Source organism: Stereum hirsutum (assembly GCF_000264905.1).
Source record: "Stereum hirsutum FP-91666 SS1 unplaced genomic scaffold STEHIscaffold_3, whole genome shotgun sequence".
Classification (NCBI taxonomy): Eukaryota; Fungi; Basidiomycota; class Agaricomycetes; order Russulales; family Stereaceae; genus Stereum; species Stereum hirsutum.
In genome coordinates, this window is record NW_006763133.1 from 2,379,946 (window position 1) to 2,404,352 (window position 24,407).

The window sequence follows — 24,407 nt, forward strand, 5'->3', positions numbered from 1 at the left end:
CGCCACCGTCGACGATGTCTTTCGTCGCCGCACGCGGCGCTGCTGCCTCTCGTTTACTAGCTGCTCGCCGACCTCAAGTACTACCACTGCTGACCCGCCGCTCAGCCGAGTCACGCAGAAATTTGCTTAATTTTCTTCGTCGAAAACCGAAGAATACACCCTCTGAACTCGAACCAATACTCTCTCAAGACGACCTCTTCCATCCATTTTCTCAATCACCCTTTCCCGCTATCCGAGCCCGCGGAGAGGCCATACAAAAATTAGCACCTTGCCCTACTTGTCTCTCTGAGCATACCGGCACGCACGCACACACCAAAGCCCAACCAAAGAGTGTCAAGTTCGAATGTCCAGATTGTGGTTGGCCGACGCATTGTAGCGAAGAGCATTGGAAGGCGGATGAAAATCATGCCAAGTACTGCTCTAGGCTGAGGGAGGTCAATGAAGATGATCACGACTTGAGAAGTGGGAGAAGGATACAGGAGTTTGAATTACCAGGTGCGTCTATCATGTTATACGTTTGCGTATTTTACTCTGCCTCAACAGGTTCCCTTCTCTCCAGGTCCCCAAGACACAGAAGCGGCCATATCATTTGCCAACTGGGACGTCTTCTGGTATACTCGGAATTTCCCATCTATGGATACCGAACGTTCTCGGCGACATTCCAGCAAGTTGCTCACTTACCCCCTGACCATCGGCTCTGTGTTACATCAATGGAGCCCCCTTATGTTAAGTAACCAACGGCTTACTCCCGAGGGAAGCCGTTCCCTTGCAGGTCAGTCTTGTTCATGAATAACAGCCATTTTCAGTTCATTTTTAAACGGGATACATAACGCTTGGCATACAGCTCTCCGACTTACTCTCCATGGACCTACTGGTACACCTGAGACCGCGGAGGCTGCAGCTGCGAAACCTCAAGTCCGTATCTTCATTCTCGGTGCTCGCGCCGAATCATCGTTACCACCACACGTCTGGGAGCAGCTCTGCTTGCTCTTCCCGGCCGGTCTCTTCCACCTCTTCTTCATCGGTCCACAAGTCTCTCTGCCTAGACCACCAAATGCAGGCCCCCCTCCGTCTTCAAAACCGGCTTCATCACCTTCCTCTGCGCAGACAACCGCAACTGCATCCGCTCAACCCTCCACAGACACTACCTCTACGGCTCAGTCGACCGTGGAAGGAACTACTGAGGTGTCCGAGGTGAAGAAAGAAGAGAAACCTGTCTATGTTCCTAACATCTACGAACCGCCCACTCCCGCACCTATTGCCCGAATGAAGCGAACGAGAGAATCGATCAAGCGCTATGGCGTTCCCTCCTACACAGTCCCGTACACGCCACAACTGACGATTACTGGCATGCAATGCAAATACCGCGACGTCCACGCACAATTCCAGGACACGTTCGATCCCTACACGGACCTATTCTTCCTGTTCTCTCCTGGCTTCGGATTCCCGTCCACTTCGTCCGTGGATGAAATCACAGGCGAACCGCTCCTGCAGATCGCGTCGCCTACGGACTGGGGCGTGGAGATCCCTCTGTTGCTCGAGACGAAGTGCCCGATTTTTGTGACCGGATTCTCACCTGCGGATGTGGAACGGGACGTCAAGTCGCTAGCGACCGCACCCGGGGTGGCGGGAGAGTTTGACTGGGTGATTACGCCGGGGCCGAACACGTTTGGCAGTGAGAAGTGGGAGGTGGCGGACTTTGACCCAAGGGTGATGGTGAAGACGAACTGGGGTGTGTGGGGCATGCGAGGAAAGAGGAGAGATGTGCAGGAGAAGACTTGGTTCAACTATTTGTCGGCACCATAGATGTTATTCTTTACTATCATACAGCCATCTCCACTTCCAGGCAGTCGTAACGAGATGAAGTTTGAGATGAAAATATGTAGCAGCTCAGATGTTACCCAAAGACGCGTGCCACGACGCGTCTGGTCACGTGCAATTCAACGCGTCGAAATTCGAGACGCGTCCAGACGTTTATTGTCCTCTCCATCGCGTCTCGCTCTGAACACGCTGGCAGCAGCGACAGCACACTCCTCACGCTCGCTCACGACATGGTCTTCCTCCCTCCGCCACATCTAGCTTCAGCTTCACGGCCATCGTACGCAGAAGCCTACGCCGACATCCTAGCCACTCACCGCCGCTTCCCCCTCGTGTCCGCCGCCTCCGTCACGATCCTCGTCGCACCAGATGTCGACGCGCTTTGTGCCGCTCGCATGCTCGCGGGTCTGTTTCAACAGGACGATGTCACACATAATGTAATTCCCGTGTCAGGTATAGCAGAACTGGAACAGATGCGGGAAACACTGATGACCTCGAACGAGGTGCGTCTCTTCCCGCCTTGGGATATATGACAGTCATGCTGACGGTCACAATCAGCTTCACACCCTCATACTAGTCAACATGGGTGCAATCCTGGACTTGCCATCGGACGAGTGGTTCGGAGACTTTCCGAACCGACTACGTGTTCATATTATCGATTCAAGTCGACCGTGGAACTTGTCAAGTTTGTTTGCGGGAGGGGAGAACGGAGAGCGAATATATGTATGGGATGATGGAGGTGCGGAGAAACTCGAGGAGGAACGAAAAGCATGGGAGATGATTTCGGTGAGTGTCCTGTTTTAGACCTTGGATGTAGCGGAACATGACGAGGATATCTAGTACGAGCCAGAAGAGGATTCGGATGAAGACTCGGACGAAGACGACCCGCCAGATAGCTTAGATGACGATGAATACGAAGAAGGTAGCTCGTCAGGGAAGCGGAGATCACTAGGTGACGGACCTCGGAGCCCTGGTAAACGACGCCGAGTAGATGGACAGGTGAGTAGTTTCTCCATAACGCTCTCCGATGTGATCGCTTATGAAGGTTGGGGCAGCGGCCACATCGAATATCACGCGACGAGCGGGAAGACTATATGGAGCGTTTGAACAAACACTATGCATCAGGCACCTGGTACGGTCAGAGCGCGTCGGGCACGGTGTATATCCTCGCCACAGTCCTCGAGCGTGTAGACAATGACCTTTTATGGTTTGTATTCTTTCCTTTCACATTTTTGCTGAACTGAGTGTGCTTATATTCCTAATAGGCTGGCGATATTAGGTTTAACATACCAATACACCTCATGTCGAATATCCCGAGACGAGTACGATAAATATTGTAGCATCTACAACGACGAAGTAGCGCGACTGAACCCTCCCCCACCACCGAACGACACCCTCGGTTTCGCTTCTCTCAATGCAGACGATAAATCTCTCCGCGTCACGGACGAACTCCGGTTCGCTCTCTTCCGACATTGGACGCTTTACGATGCTATGTATCACTCGAGCTACGTCGCCAGCAAGCTTGGGATCTGGAAAGAACAAGGTCGTAAGCGGCTGACGGGTTTGCTTGCGAAGATGGGGTACGTTATTGCTTTGCATGTGGTGGAACTGGTCCCTGATGAGTTAAACCGGATCTTAGATTCTCTACTTCACAAACTCAACAACTGTATGCACATATGGCCATGGACCTCAAACGCGAACTGCGGGGCAAGCTAGAAGCCATCGCCCCAGAATATGGCATGGTCGAACTATCTTACCCTTCGTTCGTACGATGCTATGGCTATTACACCCAACCACTCGCAGCAGCCGACGCCGTGGAAGCTCTGAACTCGCTACTTGACGCTGCGACCGGCGTGCCAATGGAGGTCGAGATTGTCGGAGCAAGGAACGGAGGGGAGTGGTTCGGTGGCGGACATGTGTGGCATGCGGGCGGGAGATGGGCTACTGAGACGGCGGACAAGATTAAAGAGAAACAGAGAGGCAGAGAGGGCAATGCAGAGGATGCGGCGTTGGATGGTGACACGGACCCTGAAGAGGATGGCAAGTCGAATATGGCGAAGAACTTCTGGAGCGCTTTTGATGCGCTAGACGAGTGAGCTCATCCCCTTATGAGATATCTCTATGAAAGTTCGATATCTAATAATGTCGACGCTTGCTTTCACTCAAGTATTGAACGACTACATCAATCGCTTCAGCTCGCCATGGCAGTCCAACGTGCCATCATCACCACAGGCTCCTCCATCATCGACAGGCAAGACATCCGGAGGACGAAAGGTCAACACATCGTCACGCTCAAACAAGGCTCCAACCTCGAACTCTTCGCCCGTCCGGGCGTCCTCCTACGTCTGGGTCTTTGGCTCGTGGACGCCTTGCGGAACAGTAAGGGTGCGGACGATATAGGGAGGAAGAGGAAGAAGAGCATACCGATCATTTTGGCGTGCTTGAATGAGAAGGCGAAGACATACACTGTCGTTGGTATCAATGCGGCTCTCGACTTCGGAGATGTCAAGAAAAAGTGAGATTATTTTCGTCTCTAATGATCATGGCTTGTGTGCTGCTGCTGACGTACACCTTTCCCTCTCTCTTGCGAAGTGACTTCGGCCTGTTATTTCTGGATGCGAAAGAGGAGACGGGAGCAAGAACACGGCATGGCTCGTTCGATACGAGTGTCCTGGAGGTCAACGAGACGGACTTCGAGGCGTTTTTGGCGGAAGTGTCTCGGATTCGGTCTGAGAGGTATTGATACGTTGGTCGTTTATTTTCGCTTTGCTATTTATCCCTTTGTAGATTATATCGGCTGTATGGATATGCATTATTATCAAGTTTTCCCTGTGTAGGATCATGTCTTTTGGGTGAGGTATGTGGATGGCTACAATTAAGGCAGCATACAGAGTATGTAGATGTTGTCGCCATTGGTCTCAAGGCGCTCTTAATCTTCGCCCCCAAAGCCACCCAGACCCCACATTCTGAAACCCATTCCATGCCTGGGGTCAAAGATAAGTGTGAAGCGGACATAAGGTGGAAGGTACACAAGGACGGAACTCACCCTCCTTCCGAGTGCCTCGAAAAGTAGTCGAAATCCACATTCACTAGATACGCATACCGTTGAGTTGGACACGTCATCCGCGGCATGGAAATATGTCACTTACCTGCCATGGCTAAGACGAGCTACCGCAGAAAGAGAAGTCGTCAGGACATGCTGAGATGAGAAGGTCGTATAAGTCGCGATCACTTACCGCACGCTCTCGTAGGTCCAGCTCTCGTTTGATGACAGGTGGATGTAAAGCTCCCTGCTCATCTATCCTGAGCATCTGAGGGGTGAAGTTGACGAAGTATTGGCCCGTGTCTGTGAAAATCTGAACAGAGTAAAGTAAGTCAACATGACCCCTTCCTCTATAGGTACATAGATCAATATATACCTCACGACCGAATCCACGGAACTGTCGGTTCACGCTAGCGATCTCATCACCTTGCTCGTCACGCAGAGCGAAATTCCAGGCCCAAAGCCCTTCGTCAATCTTAGCAAACTGAGTAAACTGGTCCAAGTCTGGTTCGGGCTGGGGTTCGTCGGTTGTGGAAAGAATTCTGCGAGGCTTGTCTCTGTTTGAGGTAAATAGTTGTCAGGTATAAGGAAACAGAGCAGACAAATTCGCAAGGACAGACCGAAGGAAAAGGTCGTATCGTCGCCGCCAGGGATGCCAGCGCTGTTGTACTTCGGAAAATGTGTCAAGGACAGGTTGACCGTCTTCAGCGTACTCATGGAAGTCTTTCAGCGAGGACACAAACATCCGGGAGTTAATCCAATCGAAAGGCCTTCGGATCTAGGTTTATTTACTGTCGATTACGAGGCACGCCGGACACAAGCATAGGAATAACATACCCAGAGAACGGGTGTCCCCTCTCTGTCCATGATAATCGCGCGGAAAGGACGATGAGTTCTAAATATTTGGCGAGAGAATTGAGCGAGAAAACCGCGAGGCTCTTCTGCTATGAAACCCAGGGGTTCTCCCTCTTCGTTCGCTAGTGTAGAGAAACCTCCGGGTTTAGCACCACATCCTAAAGAGAGCAGGTAGAAGTCACCAACCGATGGAATATTTATTTGTCTGCTCAAAACCGATGAAGATATTCAGCATTTCGATTTGTCTGTCCACATACACGTTGTAGCCCTCCTACGACGTGATCAAAATCACGAAACGCTCACCTAGTCACGACGAGCGAATTGCTTTCTAAGAGAAGGCGCATCAACCCTTCCTCTGGATCACTACCGATTATCTTTCGACTTTCCTCCCATAGTGGAGACTCCTCTGCTGACGGACGTTCTTCCGAGCCATATTGGTCGGCGTGTTCGGGTGGGGCGGGGGCCTGAGGTGTTCGTTGTGGCGACGGAGGTGATTTGGTCCTGCCAGTACCCACCGGCTTTCGGTCAGGAAACCTTGATAATGCATACGGTCTACAGTGCAAGAGCGACGGCCGCGATGCTATACGCGACAGTGATGAGCGAAGCATTTCGCATGTCGGTGTTGCTGAGGTCAATTGGCCAAAGAAAGTGCATGTATGTTTGACGCGTCGAGTGTGGCGGAGTTGTGGCGGAGAGAACCGGCGCCGCCCTGTCGGCCACTCTCCATGAAAGTGTCCCCGACTTTGCGTTCCCTCCTCAAGCAGCTCTCTTGCGATGACCAACTAGACAAAGTACTCTATTTCCTGCCTATAGTGCTTATACCCTTCTCTACTTGCCACTTACCTTGTTGAGCACTGTCCGATGCATAGACGGTCAAAACGCACTCTTTCTGCCCTCCGGAGGAATGCTCAAGTGCGGGGCGCTGCTACGGCCACAAAACCCGCAGTGCGTCCATATTCTCTGGGCTCATATAGTTGTTATGTGCTGACTTTCGTCATTTGCTTAGCCGGGTAAATGGGGCGCACCCCAAGCTTCTCCTACCCCATCCACATCGACATCGTCGAAATGGGCTCGTCCGCCTCCACCACCTCCACGTTCTAGCAATGCACAGTCACAACAAAACATTCGTAGCGGGCAAGACTCCAGTCCCTCAGGAGTTTCATGGGCAAACAGCTCCCAGAACTCATCACAGACGCTCGCTTCTTCGTCGACTCGCCCGGTTTCTGCGCCAAATCCTTCCCCATTCAAAGAGGCCTTGTCATCTATAATCGAAAGCTCGTCTTCCCCCTCACCTGGCCTCAGCAAATGGTCGCTTCCCTCTGGACCCAGTCAGACTGGACCTTTGTCATCTAATGCGCCTTCAACGTCTACCTTACCCAAGTGGGCATTTCCGAATAGGCCTGGAAGGGCTTCCACGACGTCTTCATCTACGGCTACGCAGCTCGACCGTGACAAGGCTCCTCATCTGGTGTCATCCGTTCAGCGAAGAGATCAATTCCGCAATGGTGAATTCAATCGCGACCGCAGAGACAGACCCCTCTCGCGAGACGGAGATTCACGCAATAACGTTTGGCGCGACCAGGACTCACGCTACTCTCAACCTTCCACTTCGAGAAGACCAGCTGAGCGTGATGAGAGGAGACCTAGTCGAGCAGCGGAGGATGTGAAGTCGAATGGCCGAAACCCCTCAGTGGTTGATGAGGATGATGTGGTTGCCGCCGACTCTGTTGATCTCACTCCGGAGGAGCATCGCCGGAGGCGGGTGAAGATGCTTTTCAAGGAGCGTGGTTCTTTGGCTAGACATGTTGGCGAGGATGTTGTTATACCTGCGCATCGCAGACTGTCACACGAAGCACAGGGAACACATCCTCCGAAGGTGGCGCGGCCGAAGAAGGCGTTTAAGCCGAAGCAGGTCAAGAGGGATTTGTTCATACCTTCAATGGTGTCAGTGGGCAACTTTGCAAAGCTTCTCAAAGTACCGTTAAGTGAGTGATATCCACTGTGTCTATTGCTCTGCAACATGTGGCTAAATAGAATGTTTCAGATCGTCTACAGTGGAAGATGCGAGAAGCTGGCATGGGCGAAGATGCGGCGGCAGAGCACAGTAAGAAACGATCACCCCGACTCGTCTCCTGATGCAATACTAATAATCTGACATAGTCCTTACTTCCGATTATGCTGCTCTTCTTGCCGAGGAGTTCAACAGAAATCCGGTTATCAATGATGCTGCAGCCTTCGATATTTATCCTGCGTGAGTGTCTTTGACGGTCTACCCGAATCGAACTCACACATTCGTTCGCACATAGCCCACCTCATGCGGAACCTTCCACCTTACCTGCCAGACCACCAATCGTCACCATCATGGGCCACGTTGATCACGGCAAGACGACACTCTTGGACACCCTTCGTTCGGCTTCCGTAGCATCTGGCGAAGCTGGTGGTATCACACAGCATATCGGTGCATTCTCCGTTCCAGTACCTAGTACAGCCGGCGGCGACGGAAAGCGGACAATCACGTTCTTGGACACGCCAGGGCATGCCGCTTTTTCTGCAATGCGTGCCCGTGGCGCGAGTGTGACTGACATTGTCGTACTGGTCGTCGCTGCGGATGATGGTGTTATGCCACAGACCAAGGAAGTCATCGAGTTGGCCAAGAAGGATGCGGATAAGGTGCAGCTTGTTGTCGCGATCAACAAGGTCGACAAACCGGGCGCAGACATCGTAAGCTTCGTCTTTTGTGTGGTTCGTGTGCATATGAAGGTATTGACGATGTTCTGCAGGAAAAGGTGGTCAACGCTCTCTTGGTAGAAGGCATTCACCTTGAATCCATTGGTGGTGAGGTACCGTCAGTCGAAGTCTCCGGTCTCACAGGGCAAGGTCTGGATCAATTAGTGGAGACAATTTCCGCGGTGGCTGAGATGCAAGACCTGCGAGCTGAGCATGATCTGAACGCGCATGGGTGGGTGCTGGAATCCAAAGTTCAGAAAGGTCTTGGGTACGTTTATCTGCGCAATCTCACCTGGCATCTTTATGCTGACATGGCTATCACACGTAGACCGGTGGCTACCGTTCTTGTTTCTCGTGGCACTCTCAAGCCTGCCGCTCACATCATCTGTGGTACCACCTTCGCTCGTGTTCGTGTGATGACCGACTCCGCGGGAAAGCCTGTTAAGGCAGCTCTTCCCGGCATGGCAGTCACCGTCTCGGGCTGGAAAGATGTTCCGAGCGCCGGCGACGAGGTCCTCCAGGGCTCAGAATCAGACATTAAGAAGGCCGTGGCCAATCGCGAGCGCAAAGCCGAAGAGGACGCCACAATGGTGGACCTCGAAGCTATCAATGACCAACGTCGCGAGGAACGTGAGCGACGGGAGTTGGAGGCTGAGGCTGGAGCGACTGGAGAGGATATCTCTGCGGAGGATGCTAAGCCCGATGGCCCGAAGGAGCTTCGGTTGATTATCAAGGGCGATGTGAGCGGGAGTGTGGAGGCTGTCGAGGGCGCTGTGCAGGGGATTGGAAACAAGATAGCTTGTGTCAAGATTGTCGCTACTGGAGTTGGCGAGGTCTCGGAATCGGACGTTCTTAGAGCCAAGGCGTGTCAAGGTCAGTTGGTGTTGTGCACCCCCGCTGTTTTGGTTTACGAGTGTATTGACTGATTCATATTACCACAACAGCCATGATTGTAGCCTTCTCTGTCCCTGTGCCTCGCCCAGTACAGGCCTCCGCGGGACAGAATAGCGTGTCAATTTACTCTTCCCCGATCATCTACCAGGTCATGGACGAAGTTAAGAAACGCGTCTGCGATCTTCTCCCCTCCGTATACGAGAGGAAAGTCACCGGAGAAGCCAAGGTTGCCCAAATCTTCGACATCCATCTCAGCGGGAAACGGATCAAGAAGGTAGCTGGTGGCCGTATTAGCAATGGCGTACTTGAGAAGAGCAAGGGCGTTCAGGTCATCCGTAATGGCGAAGTTGTGCACAGTGGTACGTGTCCTACTCTTCACCTCGATAAGCTATGCTCTATGTTTTATATCATGGTGCATTGTCTGACAATGAATACAGGACGGCTCGAGACGTTCAGGCATCTCAAGAACGATATCACCACTGCCTCGAAAGGTCTCGAGTGTGGTATGGCTCTCGAGAACTTCGATGACTTGCGTCCGGAGGATCTTATACAGTGTTATGACAACATAGAGAAGCCGAAGACGCTTTATTAGAGTACTTATATTGGCTGCTTTGTGTTCTTGCTTAAATGCTAGATCGTCACCCCCTTTTGCGCATAATCAGAGGCCTTGGATGCAGGGAAATTGCTACAGCGGAGAAGGAAGCGCGTCGTATTGTATTCCAACTCAGCGAATACGTGTCCAACGGTAGGGTCATCGACGATGAAAATCAATTCTTAAGAGTGCACCACTGAAGCCCAATACCGCCTACACCAAAACAACACCAGCAAAAACACCAGCAGCAACGGTAAACAAACCGAGCACAGAGGTCTTGAGCACGACAGCCTCTGTGGCGCTCGAAGACGTCGACGAGCTGGAGCTCGAGGTAGTGTTTGAAGTAACCGCATTGGTGCTTATGACCCACGGGTTCGTCACGCCCGAAGCGGTCAGATTGACGGAGTTTCCGACGTTGGAGGCGGTGATGGAGGTGTTGAGGAATGGGGAAGTGAAGATCTTGCCGTTGCCGGCTCCCTTGGCGGTCAGGTTGGGAGCGGTGAATGGAAGGTACATTTCGACATCTGGATGCGAGGGGAGACGATCAATGAGATAAATTAGGGTCGGGATGTAGGGTGTGTGGGGACGTACTGAGAGGGCCAGCAAAGATGCCAGTCAAGTTGAGCAAAGGCTTGTCAGTAACGTTCGTGTTCGTCCAGCCGGTTGTGCTGGCGACAAACTCGTAGACGTTATTCATAGTCCTGAGGTTGCGACGTTCATGTAGTCAGCTTTTTGTGGGGCGAGGCATGAGATAATGACTAACGTGTTAACATCACCACGGCCCAAAGCAGGCAGGTCCCAGTTTGCCTCCACGGTACTCAGAGAGGAATAATGGGAGTAGAATGTGCTGTCCGTTGTGCCCTTGAGGGACGAAGGGACGGCGCCGCCGAGCAGCAGAGAGTAGACGCGGTTTTCAACGCCATATGTCTCGTTTTCACTGGTTGATAGAAGGTAGGTGTAAGAAACTCGGAAAGCCAAGGAGAGTGAAATACGTACTCAAAGGTCAACAGGATTAAGGTCTTGTTATCATTGAATCTGGTGTCGTTGAGCAAAGGGATCAACCAATACGATAACCAACTGCTAGCGTAGTCGATGGTCGTATCATGAGCATCCTGTGTACAAACGGTAAGCTATAAGGCCTGATAAGAACTACACGGAATAACGCACGTTCACCATGTTGGGAGTGACGAATATCCACTGAGGAAGGGCTATAATACCATCATTTTTTGATGAAGGATGAAGGATGAACAAGCCACATACATCCGTTCACAACGTCGTTGGCGAAGTCGTTGAAGTTACGTATTTTGTTGGTGCGACTAGTGTTGGCCGCGACTGAGTCGAAAATGGTTGACGGCGTATGTTTGCGAACATAGTAGGCATAATCGGCTGCCGAGGAATTACCGTAGTTCACGGACGAGAAACTATGATATGAGGTCCCGTCAGTATCAGTTCACATTTATATCTATTATTATGCAGCGAAGTAGACTTACTTGAACCCGCCATAACCATCGGTAGGCTGATTTTCGCTGTACGTTGCCCAGGAGATACCCCCATCCTCGAGAATATCAATGATGGAGCTGATATTTGAGGGTATGTGGTAGTAGCTGAAGGGGACCCCCATCAGCTTTATGAAGGAAGAGGAAGAAGTGACTATGATGTTGGCTTACTCGTCATCTCCCAGTCCGAAGAAATCTCCGCCAAGAGAGGCAATATCTGTGAAATGTATTGAGTGGGAAAAATAACAAAACTATCTCGTGGCTTACAGTTTGGCTCCGAAGGATGGGTGACAGAGAACAGCTCCGAGAGGAGAATAGCCTCCTTCGAGAGCTCCTGGAAGACAGGGCTAGAGGCCGCAACCTATGGTGTACGATGTCGACTGAGGTGAGACTGAGTTATCCAATGATGGCTTAATCAGACGCACATTGAAGTCCGTGTTCTCAAGCCATATCTGAATAAACCTGTCAAATGATTTGCCTGCGACCCAGGAGGAATTGGTCAAGGTGTTGTTAGATAATCCCGTATAGTTGGTCGACTGCACAAGAGGTCCTGTCGTAGCATTATTCCCGTAGAAATGAGTTGAGATTTCAGTCACACGATGTAAAAGCGAAGGCAGACCAGCGGCAGGAGCAACGAAGGTCTAGGAGGTAAAAAGATAATGAGCAAGGTTTGCGGTGAGGTTGTGCCACACAATGGAGCTAACCGGGGCAGTAACGGCATATGCCGATCCAACAAACAAGGCCACGAGGAACGCAGAGGATTTGAACATCTTGAAGTTGGACCTGCTCGAGGGAGAGGTGAGCGCACAACTATGAAGGCCCTGGCGGGCTTAAAACGACTCCTTCGCGTATATATACGGACAAGCGCTCGGATAAGACGAATATTTCTATATCCTTCATGCTATTAGATGCTCCTGGGCCACGATTGACGCTCTCCTCGACATCCCCGTGCCAGTGCAGCTGTCGTCGTCGACGCACGTTCGTGCATTGTTCCTGCCCCTGCACTGGTAGTAGCACATGCTCTGGTCCAACTATGGTCTTGTCCATCAGAACACTAACCCCGCTCGTGCGATTCGCCAGAAACGGCTGGGCGTATAACGCCGGCGGGCCCGTCGTTCAACAGTCTTGCTTTGGTCTTTGTCCACCATGTCGAAGAATGGGTCCGGTCTTGACATCCATTACTTGCCTCTTCATGTTCGAAGAAGAGATCGCAACTCGTGTGCATGTCTTGCCGGGCTCATTCTGGCTTCTGCTGTCGTTCTGATGCTTGCTCTGGAATTCGGACTGGATCTAGGATTGAGACACGACATCGGATCTTCATTGGAGAATGATGCACAAAATTCTGTCGTTTCGCTGGATCAGCTCGTAAACAGCTCGCAGTTTACACTCGACCCATCGTTCTCTGTATCCTCAATACCCACTACTCGATATTACAATTGGACCGTGTCCCTAGTTAATGCAGCTCCGGTCGGTATAGTCAAGGTATACGCTCTTTCTTCTAAAGGGTTTAAACTATGCTGAAGAGGAAATCAGCCTATGGTTGTAATAAACGGTGCGTTACCCATGTAGCGATTGTGGGTCGTGGCGCCTAATACAATTGTTGAATAGGAATGTCTCCTGGACCTGTTATTGAAGCCAACAGCGGAGATCGAATCATCGTATGCACTGCATTTCTACTGATTGATGTACAGGAGCAATAAAAACACTCTCTGTTCTGCTCTAGGTCCGCGTCAATAACGATATGTCTAACGAGTCTACGTGAGACTGAAATAATTGGATGCTGTTTTCGCCCTGTCTGACCTTTCATTCGTAGAACTATTCACTGGCACGGTAGATATCACAGCCTTCGCCTAGAACTATCTCTGATCTATCAGCAGGTTTATACCAAAACGGAACGTCGTGGATGGACGGGACCAATGCTATCTCGCAATGTGGCATTCCACCGGGCGAGACTATGACCTATAATTTCACTCTTGAAGACTGGGTTGGGACGACCTGGTACCAGTACGTGCCGGTGTTTAACGTGAAACTTGATCAACAACAAGTTTGACTTATGTGCTTCCGAATAGCGCCCACTGCAGTACCATGTACAGGTACGTCCCGGCAACACCTTATCTTTCGAGTTATCCAGATACCTAGACTGTCATTGTAGCGATGGCTTAGTTGGTCCCATCGTGGTATATTCCCCCAATGAAACTGTGCCGTCATCCGATCAAGATCTCATTGTGCAGCTCTCGGATATCTACAACACCTGGTCCCCGACTCTTCTTTCTGGGTACCTCTCAGTACGTGATTTGGAAGTTTCCCCTATATTTGTCTTTAATGTTTGTTCTACTCTGGCCAGAACAATGACATTGAGGTTGCGTCAGAACCTGTTCCCGACGCCGGTACCATCAACGGAATTGGGCAATTCACAGATTGTGCAGCATACGCTGATCAGCCTTGTGACGGTCATGGATCGTACTTTAACTTCACTCTAGCAGCGAACAAGACGTACGTATCCTTCATCATAGCTATTCTCATCGAGCCCAAACTCATATACTTCATTACCGTTCAGGTATCGACTCCGTCTGATTAACTCTGGATCTTTTGCTCCTATCCGCTTCTCGGTAGACTCGCATGTCCTCACCGTCATTGAGGCAGACGGTACACCCGTGGAGCCGCTGAAAGTCTCTTCAGTTAGCCTCCAGGTTGCCCAGAGATATTCCGTCCTTCTCCGTACAAACCAAACAGCCGATGCCTACTGGATGCGAGCTGTCTTGGACGAGAGCATGTTTGCCTATACCAAGTAAGCGCTATGTTTGGTGTATCCACGCAGAGGCTCATACTTATATGTACGTCAGCCATGCGTTGCATGGAACGATTCTGGGCGTCGTCCGCTATGACGGTGTACCGAATGGCATGATGCCCAATTCATCTTTGGCATCATCTAATCCTGGCACGGGGACCAGCGCCTCCGACCTCGATACCTCTAGGCTCGTCCCCGCAGACGCCATCGACGCACCGTCAACTGCTAGTATTAGCATACCGTGGACGTTCTCGATACAGAGAACGTGGAATCAGAACTGGCGGTCGTTCATCAATTTGACGAGCTGGGAACCGTTAGGGTCTGGCCAAGCGACGCTCATCAGCGCGACGGCGGTGAATGCGTCAACAGGTGTGCAATCGTTTGATGGGTGAGTCTTCGCTGTTCTGTACTTCGGATACTTCATCATGATCATGGGCATTTCATCTCAGAGACCAGCTCATAACGACGTTTGAAGACATCCAAGTAGTGGATTTTGTGATCAACAATCTAGATGACGGAGGTGAACACGACTTCTCTTCTACATTTGACGCCACATTGATTCTAATTGACCATCAGACCATCCCTTCCATCTGTAAGTCTGCAGCACTCTTACTATTCCCACTGCATAATTCAGCACAATCCACCTATAGCCATGGCTACAAGCCGTGGATAATGGGCTCTGGAGTCGGACGATATATAGGGACACCGCTCAACAGCACGAACCCAATGAGGTGCGTCGATCCTCACTAGACACAAGCTTGCGGACTGAACAGACGACGGCCAACGTTCTGCAGAAGAGACACGTTCCTCGTCCCTGCTTTCTCCTGGATTGTCGTCCGCATCATAACAGATAACCCTGGTTATTGGGCATGTGCGTATCCGCCTTTGTTTCTACTTCCGATGCTGGATGCGGTGTTGACATATCGCCCGATCCGCCCTTGCATCTACCAATCACCGTTCAGTTCATTGTCATGTTGCATGTGCGTGACACTCTTTTTCAAATCGGTGTCCGAACGACTCATCTAAACTTTTCTCCTGGTCAGGGCATATGGCTGCCGGCGGTCTGTTCCAGGTGGCGGTCCAGCCTTCAAAACTTAAGTCCTCCACATTCCCGGACGATATTGTACAACAGTGCACGGCGGCGTTGACCAACGGGATTACTACAGTTGGATGATCGCTTGTATTAAACACATCTGTATCATGATACGTCTGCAAAATTTGTAGTTTTCATGTCCAAGATTTTTGCGGTCTGCGTACGTGTGTTTTACATCAAAAGATCAACCCAACCCCGAGCACTCTACAAGAAAAAATACAGCATTGAGGCTTCGTCTTGACTCGTTCCCATCTCACGGTCACCGTACGATCTCCTTCGCTCCGATGGTTCCAGTCCTCCCGCCTACACCGAATGTGAGTGCGATGTTACCGAGATCCTGGTCTGTCTTCTCAAGAAGGGTCCAACTTCGGCCGTCCATCTTTTTGAGTGTGCATTCGACCTAGAAAGCCATTAATGCAACATCGATCTGAGTAGACACCCACGGTTTTTTGAGAAACCTACCTTTGTTCCATAGAATTTGAAGCTAGATGCTTCTACGGAAATGGGCCCGAAGAGCACCAACGAACGAGTGAAGCGTTTTGAGCCGGGAAGGAACAAATCAAGGTGAATCTAGAACGACAAAATGGAAAATTTACACAATTTGCTCGAACAAGCATGAAGGTGTGCCATACCTGATCTTGCTCAAATCTAACAACACTACGACTCGAGTCTGCTTGCTTGGCGAATACGGAAACGTGAACGGCGCTCGGGGTCTGGTAATGATCTATCCGGCAGTTGACGAGCTCTTCTTCATTCTGTGGGCAGATCAGGTCAGTACATAGAGAAAAATCACACAAAGAAGACGTACCTCGTCTTCGTCAGATTTCTTTGGGACGAAAACGTGGCGACCCTTTTTACATCCCTCAATCTTCAAGAACTCGTCAAACTCCAGCACTCGCCGCTTGCAGCAGAGGTATCCCTGTGATGTAAACGTTCGAGTAATGAATCACAGAGGAACACTGATCATTCATGGATCGTCTACCTTGCTTCCTTCATGGAATATTGGCTATCATGACGTGAGCAAAACGAACTCTCAATGAGATCAAGTCATGCGAGGGAAGACGTACACTTTGTGGGTGATACGTGCAGATGGCACCCTCTCCATCGCCCTTCCGGTTCTCTTCATCACTCACGTACTCGATGTCACAGCCGTTATGCTTGCATTTTGTACCAGGTGGAACCGGTGCATCCAAGTCGTCCTCGACTTCGGGAATAGGAGCCGGAGGGGCAGTGGCAGTAGCGATCGCAGGGGCTGGCGCGGATGCGGTGGGTGGCACCGCAGAAGTATTGGAATACGTCTCTTTGCCGTTGCTCGATTCGGTCAGCTTCGCGTCCGAGGTCGTACTCGAAGGAACCTTTGGAGCTTCTTCTTTCACTGGTTCGGCACTGTGAGATCCTCGAGTGCAGCCCTGGTACAATCAGGATGACGCCGCAAGGCTATCCCATGGAAGACGTACAGTGATCTTCATGAACTCGTCAAACTCAAGCACCGGTTTATTAACCGTGTTACAACAAGACCAGGACTTCAGTCCTTCGTGAAAAACCTAAAATCATACGAAAGATGACGCGCTTGAGTACTTGAAGGGCGTTAACGAGGACAATATTGACGCACCGGGCCACCAGGATGATAGATGCAGCTTCCATCGGGGTTGTTTTCGGGATCGAATTCCTGTTGGCAGCCTTTATGCGAGCACCGTGCCATATTCGTGTCGAGCTGATGAAGTGAAGTGATAGATGGGAGTCGGGTTTATGTAGGTACAAGCAAGAAATACGAAAAGTTGCAGAATTCGAGAGAGTTCGAGATGGACGGTGCAGTTCAACAGCCGGCCGTTGCCGACGCGTCATCCTTACAGGATAGCGAGTGTGAATTCGAAGACACCCTGATTAATGTCTTTCCTACTGCCACCAAGGCAAAGCAGCTTGGACCGCCTTCGTTTCTCGGGCTTGTGTTCTTTCCCCTAACCTCTGGTTATTGCACACGGCTCAGTTCCTTGCGATCCGCTGCCTGTCGGATTCGAATGTCGGAAGCCTCGGAGGATGGAGGAAAAGATGCTCAGGGCAATAATCTCTATGCGGCATTGGCTCGCACTTTCACGCGTAGCGCTGCACTCTACTTTTCTCGCCCTGTTCGTTTGTTTCGCCCCAGCAAGAGTATGTTGCATTAGTTTTTTTTTGATTATGTCTCTAGGATGATTGACAGTGGCTTGCGTTATTTGAGTTAGTGGATGGCATTCTTTGAAGGGAATTGCTACTCTTGAGGGCACCTCCCTCTCCCCGACATTCGTCTCACAGCTCGTGAAGAGTCAAGGCGTACGTATTCTACTCTTTGCTTCAATAGTATGGGTACTCATCTATACATACGACACTTGAACCTGTCTTTTGCAGATCATGGTCATACCTAAACATTTCTTTCCTCCCCTCATAGTCAATGCTGCTCTCGGGACTGTCCTTTGGGCATCGTACGCCGAGGCCTCTACCGCCCTTGAACCTTATCTTGGGACCAGCCCCGTCATGTTAGCAGCAAGCTCTGGAGCTGTAGCCGGAGGATGTCAAGCTCTTGTCGCCGCTCCCGTTGAGAACGTACGACATGCCATCGAACGTGGAACAATGACCGGAGGTGGATGGTCTCATGCCTGGCGAGAGGTCTTCCGAGGCCCCTTGGCTACTAGTTCTCCTGTAACGAAGCGGGATAAGAAAGAGGAGCTTCGCCAATTCAGAGCATGGTCACAAGAAGTCCGGGATATGGCAGGACGTGGATGGGAGGGTTGGGGCTGGGGCATTGCGAAAGTGCGTGACTGTCGATAATGTTTGATGCGGTGTATTGGTCTGACTATAAACCTGTCATGCATCAATCAGGATGTGTCTGGTGGGCTCTACCACAATATCTTCCATCGAACCGTCTACTTACGATTGTGTATTGACCTACTTAGGATTTGCGGTCTTTTTTGCGATCTTTGAGGCCACCCGTCGGTTTGCCGGGAATATGAGGCTTTTGTCACAGTCCGCCTATCGATATCTCGGGCTTGATACCGACGATGAGCGCCGCTTTCGCCGACACTTCCCCCGCGTAGTCCACGGCCTCACTCTCGTCTCAGGAGGTGTAGTAGCTGGCTTGGCATACGAAGTGCTCAGCCGCCCATGGGATACCGCCCGCAGAGTCGTCTATCTGGATCGCGTCCGCACCAGAGCTAACCATGAACCCAAGCACTTCGCTCTCACAGCCGTCATTGAAAAGGCGCGCGATGACGGGGTTCTATCCTTCTTTCGCGATGCATCGTCCCCCAGCACGGAAACAGCACCTCCTCGACGGCGCATGTTGTACAATACTCTTCGCATAGTAGGCCGTGCGGGGCCTTGGGGCATAGGTTTCTTGGTATGGGAAGCATTTGGTCCTGGTATTGCCTAGCCTTGAGGCAGTTCTATAGGTTGATCGTCTACCTTACAGCTCTCGTATACTGATTTGTGTAATGCGCGTGCCATATGCCCGCTATCACAGATGCAAACGTGAAGGCTCTCGGTGTGAAACTGACTGAAGTATTTTCTTGTCTCTATAAGTTGGGCGTGTTTCTGTTCCATGTATTGGTGTATCATCAATACAGCCCGTTGTGCGGCGTTTGGACACGGATTGGTACGTTGCACTCTCCTGTTCAGCTACCTGACAATCCACTCAGACCATTGCTCTTTCAGATGTTTGATTTAAAACTCCGCACAAGTACTAAGCTTCTTGAACCTTCTGATGATTCTACACTAGGACTGAGTTTGAAGCTCGATTTCAATCCGCCAGATTTGGGGCGCGACCTGCTCACGTTCCTATTACCTTTCTTCTTCATGATTATGACCTTTTGGTGAAATGCATGAAAGATGACCTAGAATGACGTTGACTTGCGCCGTTAGCTTCTCGCCCTTCCAGGGACTGGCCTCTTCCACCCTGCCCTCAGAGAAGTCTCGGATTCTGTCAGATGTGCCACCTGATAGCCGCCCCAGTCGGCCGAGCTAGCGTTGGAAAAGTACGACGTGGATTCTTCCTTTCTGCTTTCGATTGTCGGGTACAATCTGCCAGAGTCATTTAATTTTGCCCGAAACGGTCAAGGTCCTGCACTTCTAAATCCTAATCAAATCTGCCTATTCTTGAAATAGACGAACATCGTAGACGGCTCATACGCTTTGAATAACTGCATGTGACTGAGTGCCTTATCCTGACGGTGAATTTTGCTCTCTACAGGCTTGCTGCTGCGTTGAACAACGGAATACGCGTAGAATAGGCTCGCAGTTTCCTTCGCGTCTCTAGCACGAAGTTCTCATCGATACACCCTACTTTCCAGGGTTCTCTGCGCGGATGCGATGTACTTCTTCAAGTTCGGATGGCCATGTTCTTTGCAACATCATGTATCATGATCATGCTTTGCATGGTGCTCCAAGCAACGACCGGCGAGAACGCCTAAACTTTGATAGGCCGCGGAAGCTTGTGAATAATCGATCTGTCGTACCCTCGGCGGCCTGCCGGAGTGCTGGCGAGACCACTTTTTACCGGTAGATTGGAGTCGAGCTATTAGTGCATCTCAGAACATCTCATTTGGATCTCATCGACATCTTCAAAGCACTAAGCTTTAAATACGGTCCGAAATGTGGAATCTGTGCGTATCTCCTGTGCATATTTCATCTTCTGTCTCTGGGCTCGATGTTGGTCCTCGGGCCTAAAGTTCATAACCCCTCGATCGGGAGCACGCTGCGTGCCTTCGCAAGAGTAAGCGTCTTCGGTGCCTCATCTTTCGAAAGAGAACGTTCATCCTGTTGTATTTTCAAGTTGTGCTCGGTTTTTGTCAGCGCCCATCGAACCATATATCTTCGTGCGTTGGGGCCGGACGTATAGAAGGATAATCGTACAGTATTGACAGTTTTCTTACAGATTGAGTTGATTGAGCATCACGGTGGGGGTGGCCAGCCGAGCACTCAACACCCTCAGTGTTCGTGATACTTGGTGTAGGCAAAAAAAATAGCGCCCGAAGCATTTGAGGAGTAATGTAGTTTGCTCTTATGTCAGGGTAAACATCAGAGTCGTTCGGTTACCCATCAGACCAGTAGAACTCTCCGGCCCCTGGTAAATCCGAACCTCCCCTGTGTCCAGCACCTCGAACCACTCGTTCTCATCCATGTCCAGCAGCGCCTCTGTCTCATCTTCGTCTTCACCATGTCGGCTCACTCCTTTCGCCCGAGCACTCAACTGACGCAGTCGAAATATTGACTTTCCGCGTTCGATGTGAAGTGCCTCCATTGCGGAATGTTGAGGATCGGAGCACGTCATTGATCCTGCTGTGATGCGAGATGTACATCCGACGACGGCACAGATGTTGTGGTAGTCATCGTGAGCTTCACAGTATCGCTTCTTGTTTCGGTTCCGAGGCAGCGCATTGAAGCAAGTGGGTTCGGCGCAACGGGGATGGCCCATGGTAAGACCGTCAACGACAACGACTTCGACTTTGGAATGAGCACGTCGTGAATGGGACATCTCGTGCATTCGTGCACAGTTAGTGGCCGATGTCCTATTGGAGCATCAATAGATATTCAAAGTCACCAGCGTGAAGGAATATTACCATGAAACTACTGTCAGGTCAATCCAAGCGTTTGCAAGTGTGCGCTCAACATACTGATGTTCGCCGACTTGAAGATGATCAGGGACGCCTTCATAGTAGAGCCGTTGTCCATTACGAACGAGATAGTTATTGTGGTAGTTTGTACTACAGCCTTCAAGTTTATACGAGCATCAGAAACATAATAGCAATTCAAATAAGATAAGATTGCTACCTCGACAGTAATAATGGAAGTCCCAAGCAGGTAGTGCACCCTCGGACAGCGTGTATAACACTACACGTCGCGACTCAAGCTTTTTGCACGGTGCATCTTTTTGAAGGCATCCCTGAGTAGTGCAGCACCGGTTGGGGGGATAAAATGAGTGTTTGGCTGTAAGGCATCTGAGTACTGTGTAATTTAATTCAATGCAACATAATGCACATACTGAGGCCCGTAGAATGACCATGATATTCGAATAGTTGGGATTCCTCCTTCTTGCGCTCTTCCGGTGTGGGCTCTGCCCATGCCACATCTCGTAAGATATCCCACAATCGGTTCACTGCAGCCTGAGTTGAACCGAGATAATTGACAAGAAAATCAACAATAGATGGGGGAAGAACATCGGGTATCGTGTTGAAAGAGTCGCCGGCAGGTTGCAAGATGTCAATGTGCCGTCTGAGACGCGTACAGACTGAGAGGAATGAGATGACTTGTGCAAGAGAAATAGGTCGCAGTTCGTCATGAGGTTGCGCGGCCAATAATAAAGTATGGAGTAACATGGTATCGCTGGGTAGTCACAAGGAGAAATAAACGAGCGTGCACGGTACGGGTAGTAGGTACGGAGAAGTGGCTAAGTAGGAAAGGTGAGACTCGGACGATCGAAGGCGCCATGTGAACGGTCCGCGTCCGAGACCGGCTTCCGTGGCAGTCTCACTGACGGCTCAGATCTGACTCAACAGCCTAGACCGCCCAGGTGAGTCTGCGTGGAGAGTGGAGAGGAGTGGAGAGTGGAGAGTCGGAAAGCTGACCTTCCTCGATACTCAGGGATTGCCAGCGCCCCGGGCAGACCCGGATACATGGATAACTTTGTGCCACAGTGGCCCACTTGGGCTCAAGGTTAGTTACTCAACTTAGATCAAGCAGATGAGGAGTCAGTTCGATGTGAAGGCAAGTCTGAGACGGGGAACAAGAAGATCAAAGCGCAGTTTACTCGGCAAAGGACGCACAACGAGCAGATCATGTCGCGCCCATGTGGAGTTATTGTTGCACGAGCAACATTGAACAGTGCAGAGGGTGTTGGCAGCGTTACCGTGGGTCTCAACATCCATGCATTGATGCCTGTACTAATTCTATGCACAGGACATGATCAAGCACGTTTACACCCGTCCGCGCGCACGCAAAATCAACCACGTCATATACGACTCTGCCTGCATTGCTCGGCGTCTGGAGAAGGTAAAAGACGATCCTTGGTGGCAGGACATCGGCCTGACTGTCGACACATTCCACTTCAAGTGCAAACACAAGGAAACAGATGTCGACTGCCAACGCTACTGTAATCCAGCTGACTACCCAGAGCTCGTAGATGGAGACAGCTGGTTCTTTAACTCTTCGATAGCGGAGCAGACAAACTCTTGGTTTGGTGGATACAATTCCATTGTTCGTGAGATGCGATCGACGAAGTATAATTACTTCCTCGATGAAGTGATTCTGCGACGGAATGCCGCCCTTGTACACAAACTCGAAGCAGAAGGACGGATATTTTACTTTACCTAGTTGCCCTGGTATACTCCTCTCTTTCTCACCATACCACTACCATCCCTACTATTCTATACGCCTCCACACTGCTATCTCCACACCCTTTTGGCCGTTTTTGTGCGAAGTTCTGGATGTGTACAAAGTTCTTGGTGATGCAGCTCACGCGTGAGCTGCTCCCGTGGGAAAACACCCTTTTGGTCGTTCTTGTACGAAGTTCTTGATGCTACCTCACCTCAACACCGACTGCCTTTGAGAAAGCTTGCCAGGTGTATCAGTGGGAATTGAGACAAACATAGATGGTGGTTGTGCTCACGAACGTTGCGAGCAGACGCGTTGTGAGCGCTTGCGACGAAGTGACGCGTCGCTGGTGCCACACCATTGACATAATTGGCGAACTACGAATAGATTAAAAATAGAGAGCCGTATACATGCGTAGGACGACATGACATATCAAGGAGCTACACATATCAAGAGGGGGACGTAACACAAAAGAAAGGAAGAATAGATGGGCGTATACCGTTCAATCCAGCTCGATTATCGAAACCCTTCTCGCCTTTGCCTTCGTCTTCGAATATCGCCTCGATGCAACTTCCTTAAACCACACTGACCATCGACCTCGTGTCTCTCCCTTCGCATTGCGTCCAGCCTTGCGTTGCTCATCCGTGCAGCGGTTAGATTCCCAGAAGAGACGAATCTTGTAGTATTGCGAGCTTTGAAACTTCCTACCAAACACTCGTTCAAACCGCTTCTCTACCGTACCGCCCACCGCTTCCGCATCATCAATGGCTTTTAACCCGGTGATGACATCCTCGACATACCAGTCACCAGGCCAGGATGCTTCCAATGGATCGCCTCCATCAGCCGGGAGAAGCGGGAGTCGTATAGCAGCATCAGGAGAGACCAGCGGCGATGAAGGTGTCAAAGAAGGTGTCGAAGATGACGGGGAGGAAAACGGCTTTGGATCGAGTCGAGCAGGCGGCTTTGGATCGAACATGGAGCGACTGAAGGGCTCAGGGTCGAAGGATTCCTCACGAGTGAAGGGCGATAAAGATAGTTCAGGCGAGTCATCAGCGAGAATGAAAGGAAGGAGTTCGCAGCCGGGAAGCAACTCAAGGTGCGGTGACGGTATCTTCGGGATGTCCGGTAAGGTATAATCTCGACGGATGCGCTTTAACGTTGCTTGATCCTCGTCATCCAAATCGCCAAGCATCTCGTCTGCTTTCCGTTTCCTAGTCGTAGGCGTGCGTTGCTTGTGAAGTGCGGAAACACGTGCACGCTCAGCGCCAACGTTGTCCCAAATTAATGGGCTCTTTGTGCGAGCGGCGCCCTGAACGTCGGAGATCCAGCGATCGAGATTGTCGCACATGACCTCGGAGTTGCGACGAATGACTAGACAAGAAGATGGTGCGATGGTGTGGACGGTAGTAAGGGAAATCAGCTCCCAGTACCTATATCGAGGACGATACACCTCGATAGGGTCTGATGCTGCGAATCCCAAGGAGAGTAGATAGGCCGCCTTCTCGGCGAGTGACCATTTCGGGTATGCCTGGCAGTCGTCGACGGTGCAGATCTTTGGGTCGGTATGTGACGTATGATAGACAATGAGTGGGAAGGACTGTTGCTCGCGACGCTCGTATGCACGCTTGCTCGTGTGGGGATCGACCTTTGAACTGATAGTAGGGGACTGTGCGGCAGGACTCGTCCATAGAGGGCTTAGCTGGCTGGAGTACCGAGCTTTTGTTGACTTCTTGATGAGGGATGATGAAGATGATGTGGTA

General features: G+C 50.8%; 11 protein-coding genes across 11 annotated transcripts; 6 read left to right on the plus strand and 5 right to left on the minus strand.

Moving 5' to 3' along the window:
* Positions 1-14: 14 nt before the first annotated feature.
* Positions 15-1,883, plus strand: STEHIDRAFT_145310 (uncharacterized protein; the record flags this gene model as incomplete). The annotated part of the gene is made up of 3 exons (XM_007301112.1): positions 15-495; positions 560-772; positions 845-1,883. 3 exons carry the CDS (start codon positions 15-17, stop codon positions 1,804-1,806), a joined length of 1,656 nt encoding a protein of 551 aa, XP_007301174.1. The 3' UTR covers positions 1,807-1,883.
* A 168-nt stretch (positions 1,884-2,051) lies between these two features.
* Positions 2,052-4,561, plus strand: STEHIDRAFT_166420 (CDC45-like protein; the record flags this gene model as incomplete). The annotated part of the gene is made up of 8 exons (XM_007301113.1): positions 2,052-2,321; positions 2,377-2,604; positions 2,659-2,817; positions 2,874-3,025; positions 3,084-3,398; positions 3,458-3,910; positions 3,986-4,333; positions 4,411-4,561. The coding sequence occupies 8 exons, from the start codon at positions 2,052-2,054 to the stop codon at positions 4,559-4,561; spliced, it is 2,076 nt and encodes a 691-aa protein (XP_007301175.1).
* A 299-nt stretch (positions 4,562-4,860) lies between these two features.
* STEHIDRAFT_129029 (Scramblase-domain-containing protein) lies at positions 4,861-6,324 on the minus strand (the record flags this gene model as incomplete). The annotated part of the gene is made up of 8 exons (XM_007301114.1): positions 4,861-4,907; positions 4,968-4,986; positions 5,055-5,174; positions 5,238-5,418; positions 5,482-5,639; positions 5,699-5,838; positions 5,903-5,961; positions 6,020-6,324. 8 exons carry the CDS (start codon positions 6,322-6,324, stop codon positions 4,861-4,863), a joined length of 1,029 nt encoding a protein of 342 aa, XP_007301176.1.
* Positions 6,325-6,577: 253 nt separating this feature from the next.
* Positions 6,578-9,990, plus strand: STEHIDRAFT_137684 (initiation factor 2; the record flags this gene model as incomplete). Its single annotated transcript, XM_007301115.1, has 9 exons — positions 6,578-6,661; positions 6,723-7,701; positions 7,761-7,820; positions 7,877-7,967; positions 8,023-8,437; positions 8,497-8,711; positions 8,772-9,316; positions 9,388-9,696; positions 9,775-9,990. 9 exons carry the CDS (start codon positions 6,578-6,580, stop codon positions 9,927-9,929), a joined length of 2,853 nt encoding a protein of 950 aa, XP_007301177.1. The 3' UTR covers positions 9,930-9,990.
* Positions 9,991-10,003: 13 nt separating this feature from the next.
* STEHIDRAFT_145314 (uncharacterized protein) lies at positions 10,004-12,231 on the minus strand. The gene is made up of 12 exons (XM_007301116.1): positions 12,130-12,231; positions 12,045-12,066; positions 11,851-11,975; positions 11,693-11,786; positions 11,597-11,642; positions 11,420-11,533; positions 11,190-11,350; positions 11,097-11,137; positions 10,926-11,041; positions 10,693-10,866; positions 10,521-10,630; positions 10,004-10,453 (listed from the first exon to the last, which is right to left on the minus strand). Exons 1-12 carry the CDS (start codon positions 12,193-12,195, stop codon positions 10,143-10,145), a joined length of 1,380 nt encoding a protein of 459 aa, XP_007301178.1. The 5' UTR covers positions 12,196-12,231; the 3' UTR covers positions 10,004-10,142.
* A 347-nt stretch (positions 12,232-12,578) lies between these two features.
* On the plus strand, positions 12,579-15,706 carry Shmco2 (multi-copper oxidase). The gene is made up of 17 exons (XM_007301398.1): positions 12,579-12,907; positions 12,959-12,977; positions 13,034-13,083; positions 13,149-13,183; positions 13,239-13,255; positions 13,303-13,429; positions 13,495-13,518; positions 13,578-13,710; positions 13,770-13,918; positions 13,983-14,213; positions 14,269-14,601; positions 14,663-14,733; positions 14,790-14,805; positions 14,864-14,944; positions 15,008-15,084; positions 15,176-15,193; positions 15,257-15,706. Exons 1-17 carry the CDS (start codon positions 12,689-12,691, stop codon positions 15,385-15,387), a joined length of 1,731 nt encoding a protein of 576 aa, XP_007301460.1. The 5' UTR covers positions 12,579-12,688; the 3' UTR covers positions 15,388-15,706.
* STEHIDRAFT_50891 (uncharacterized protein) lies at positions 15,566-17,008 on the minus strand (the record flags this gene model as incomplete). Its single annotated transcript, XM_007300355.1, has 8 exons — positions 15,566-15,706; positions 15,769-15,876; positions 15,939-16,054; positions 16,111-16,225; positions 16,289-16,312; positions 16,374-16,702; positions 16,760-16,850; positions 16,919-17,008. The coding sequence occupies 8 exons, from the start codon at positions 17,006-17,008 to the stop codon at positions 15,566-15,568; spliced, it is 1,014 nt and encodes a 337-aa protein (XP_007300417.1).
* A 316-nt stretch (positions 17,009-17,324) lies between these two features.
* Positions 17,325-18,712, plus strand: STEHIDRAFT_154018 (uncharacterized protein; the record flags this gene model as incomplete). The annotated part of the gene is made up of 5 exons (XM_007301117.1): positions 17,325-17,457; positions 17,525-17,616; positions 17,692-18,093; positions 18,163-18,172; positions 18,237-18,712. 5 exons carry the CDS (start codon positions 17,325-17,327, stop codon positions 18,710-18,712), a joined length of 1,113 nt encoding a protein of 370 aa, XP_007301179.1.
* A 1,671-nt stretch (positions 18,713-20,383) lies between these two features.
* On the minus strand, positions 20,384-21,653 carry STEHIDRAFT_92983 (uncharacterized protein; the record flags this gene model as incomplete). The annotated part of the gene is made up of 4 exons (XM_007301118.1): positions 20,384-20,846; positions 20,898-21,048; positions 21,109-21,264; positions 21,338-21,653. Coding segments are annotated over 4 exons (1,086 nt in total), but the record flags the coding sequence as incomplete, so codon positions are not given.
* A 459-nt stretch (positions 21,654-22,112) lies between these two features.
* On the plus strand, positions 22,113-22,647 carry STEHIDRAFT_154019 (uncharacterized protein; the record flags this gene model as incomplete). Its single annotated transcript, XM_007301119.1, has 2 exons — positions 22,113-22,184; positions 22,234-22,647. 2 exons carry the CDS (start codon positions 22,113-22,115, stop codon positions 22,645-22,647), a joined length of 486 nt encoding a protein of 161 aa, XP_007301181.1.
* A 502-nt stretch (positions 22,648-23,149) lies between these two features.
* Positions 23,150-24,376, minus strand: STEHIDRAFT_154020 (uncharacterized protein; the record flags this gene model as incomplete). The annotated part of the gene is made up of 1 exon (XM_007301120.1): positions 23,150-24,376. A coding segment is annotated over one exon (1,227 nt), but the record flags the coding sequence as incomplete, so codon positions are not given.
* Positions 24,377-24,407: the final 31 nt, after the last annotated feature.

Coding starts and splice junctions, on each gene's coding strand:
- STEHIDRAFT_145314 (XM_007301116.1), bottom strand. CDS start 12,195: ATGTTCAAATCCTCTGCGTTCCTCGTGGCCTTGTTTGTTGGATCGGCA. Junction 11,643..11,692: donor CCATCCTTCGGAGCCAAACT/GTAAGCCACGAG, acceptor TACATTTCACAG/ATATTGCCTCTCTTGGCGGA. Junction 10,867..10,925: donor TTAATCCTGTTGACCTTTGA/GTACGTATTTCA, acceptor TCTATCAACCAG/TGAAAACGAGACATATGGCG.
- Shmco2 (XM_007301398.1), top strand. CDS start 12,689: ATGCTTGCTCTGGAATTCGGACTGGATCTAGGATTGAGACACGACATC. Junction 13,519..13,577: donor CACTGCAGTACCATGTACAG/GTACGTCCCGGC, acceptor CTGTCATTGTAG/CGATGGCTTAGTTGGTCCCA. Junction 14,945..15,007: donor AACAGCACGAACCCAATGAG/GTGCGTCGATCC, acceptor AACGTTCTGCAG/AAGAGACACGTTCCTCGTCC.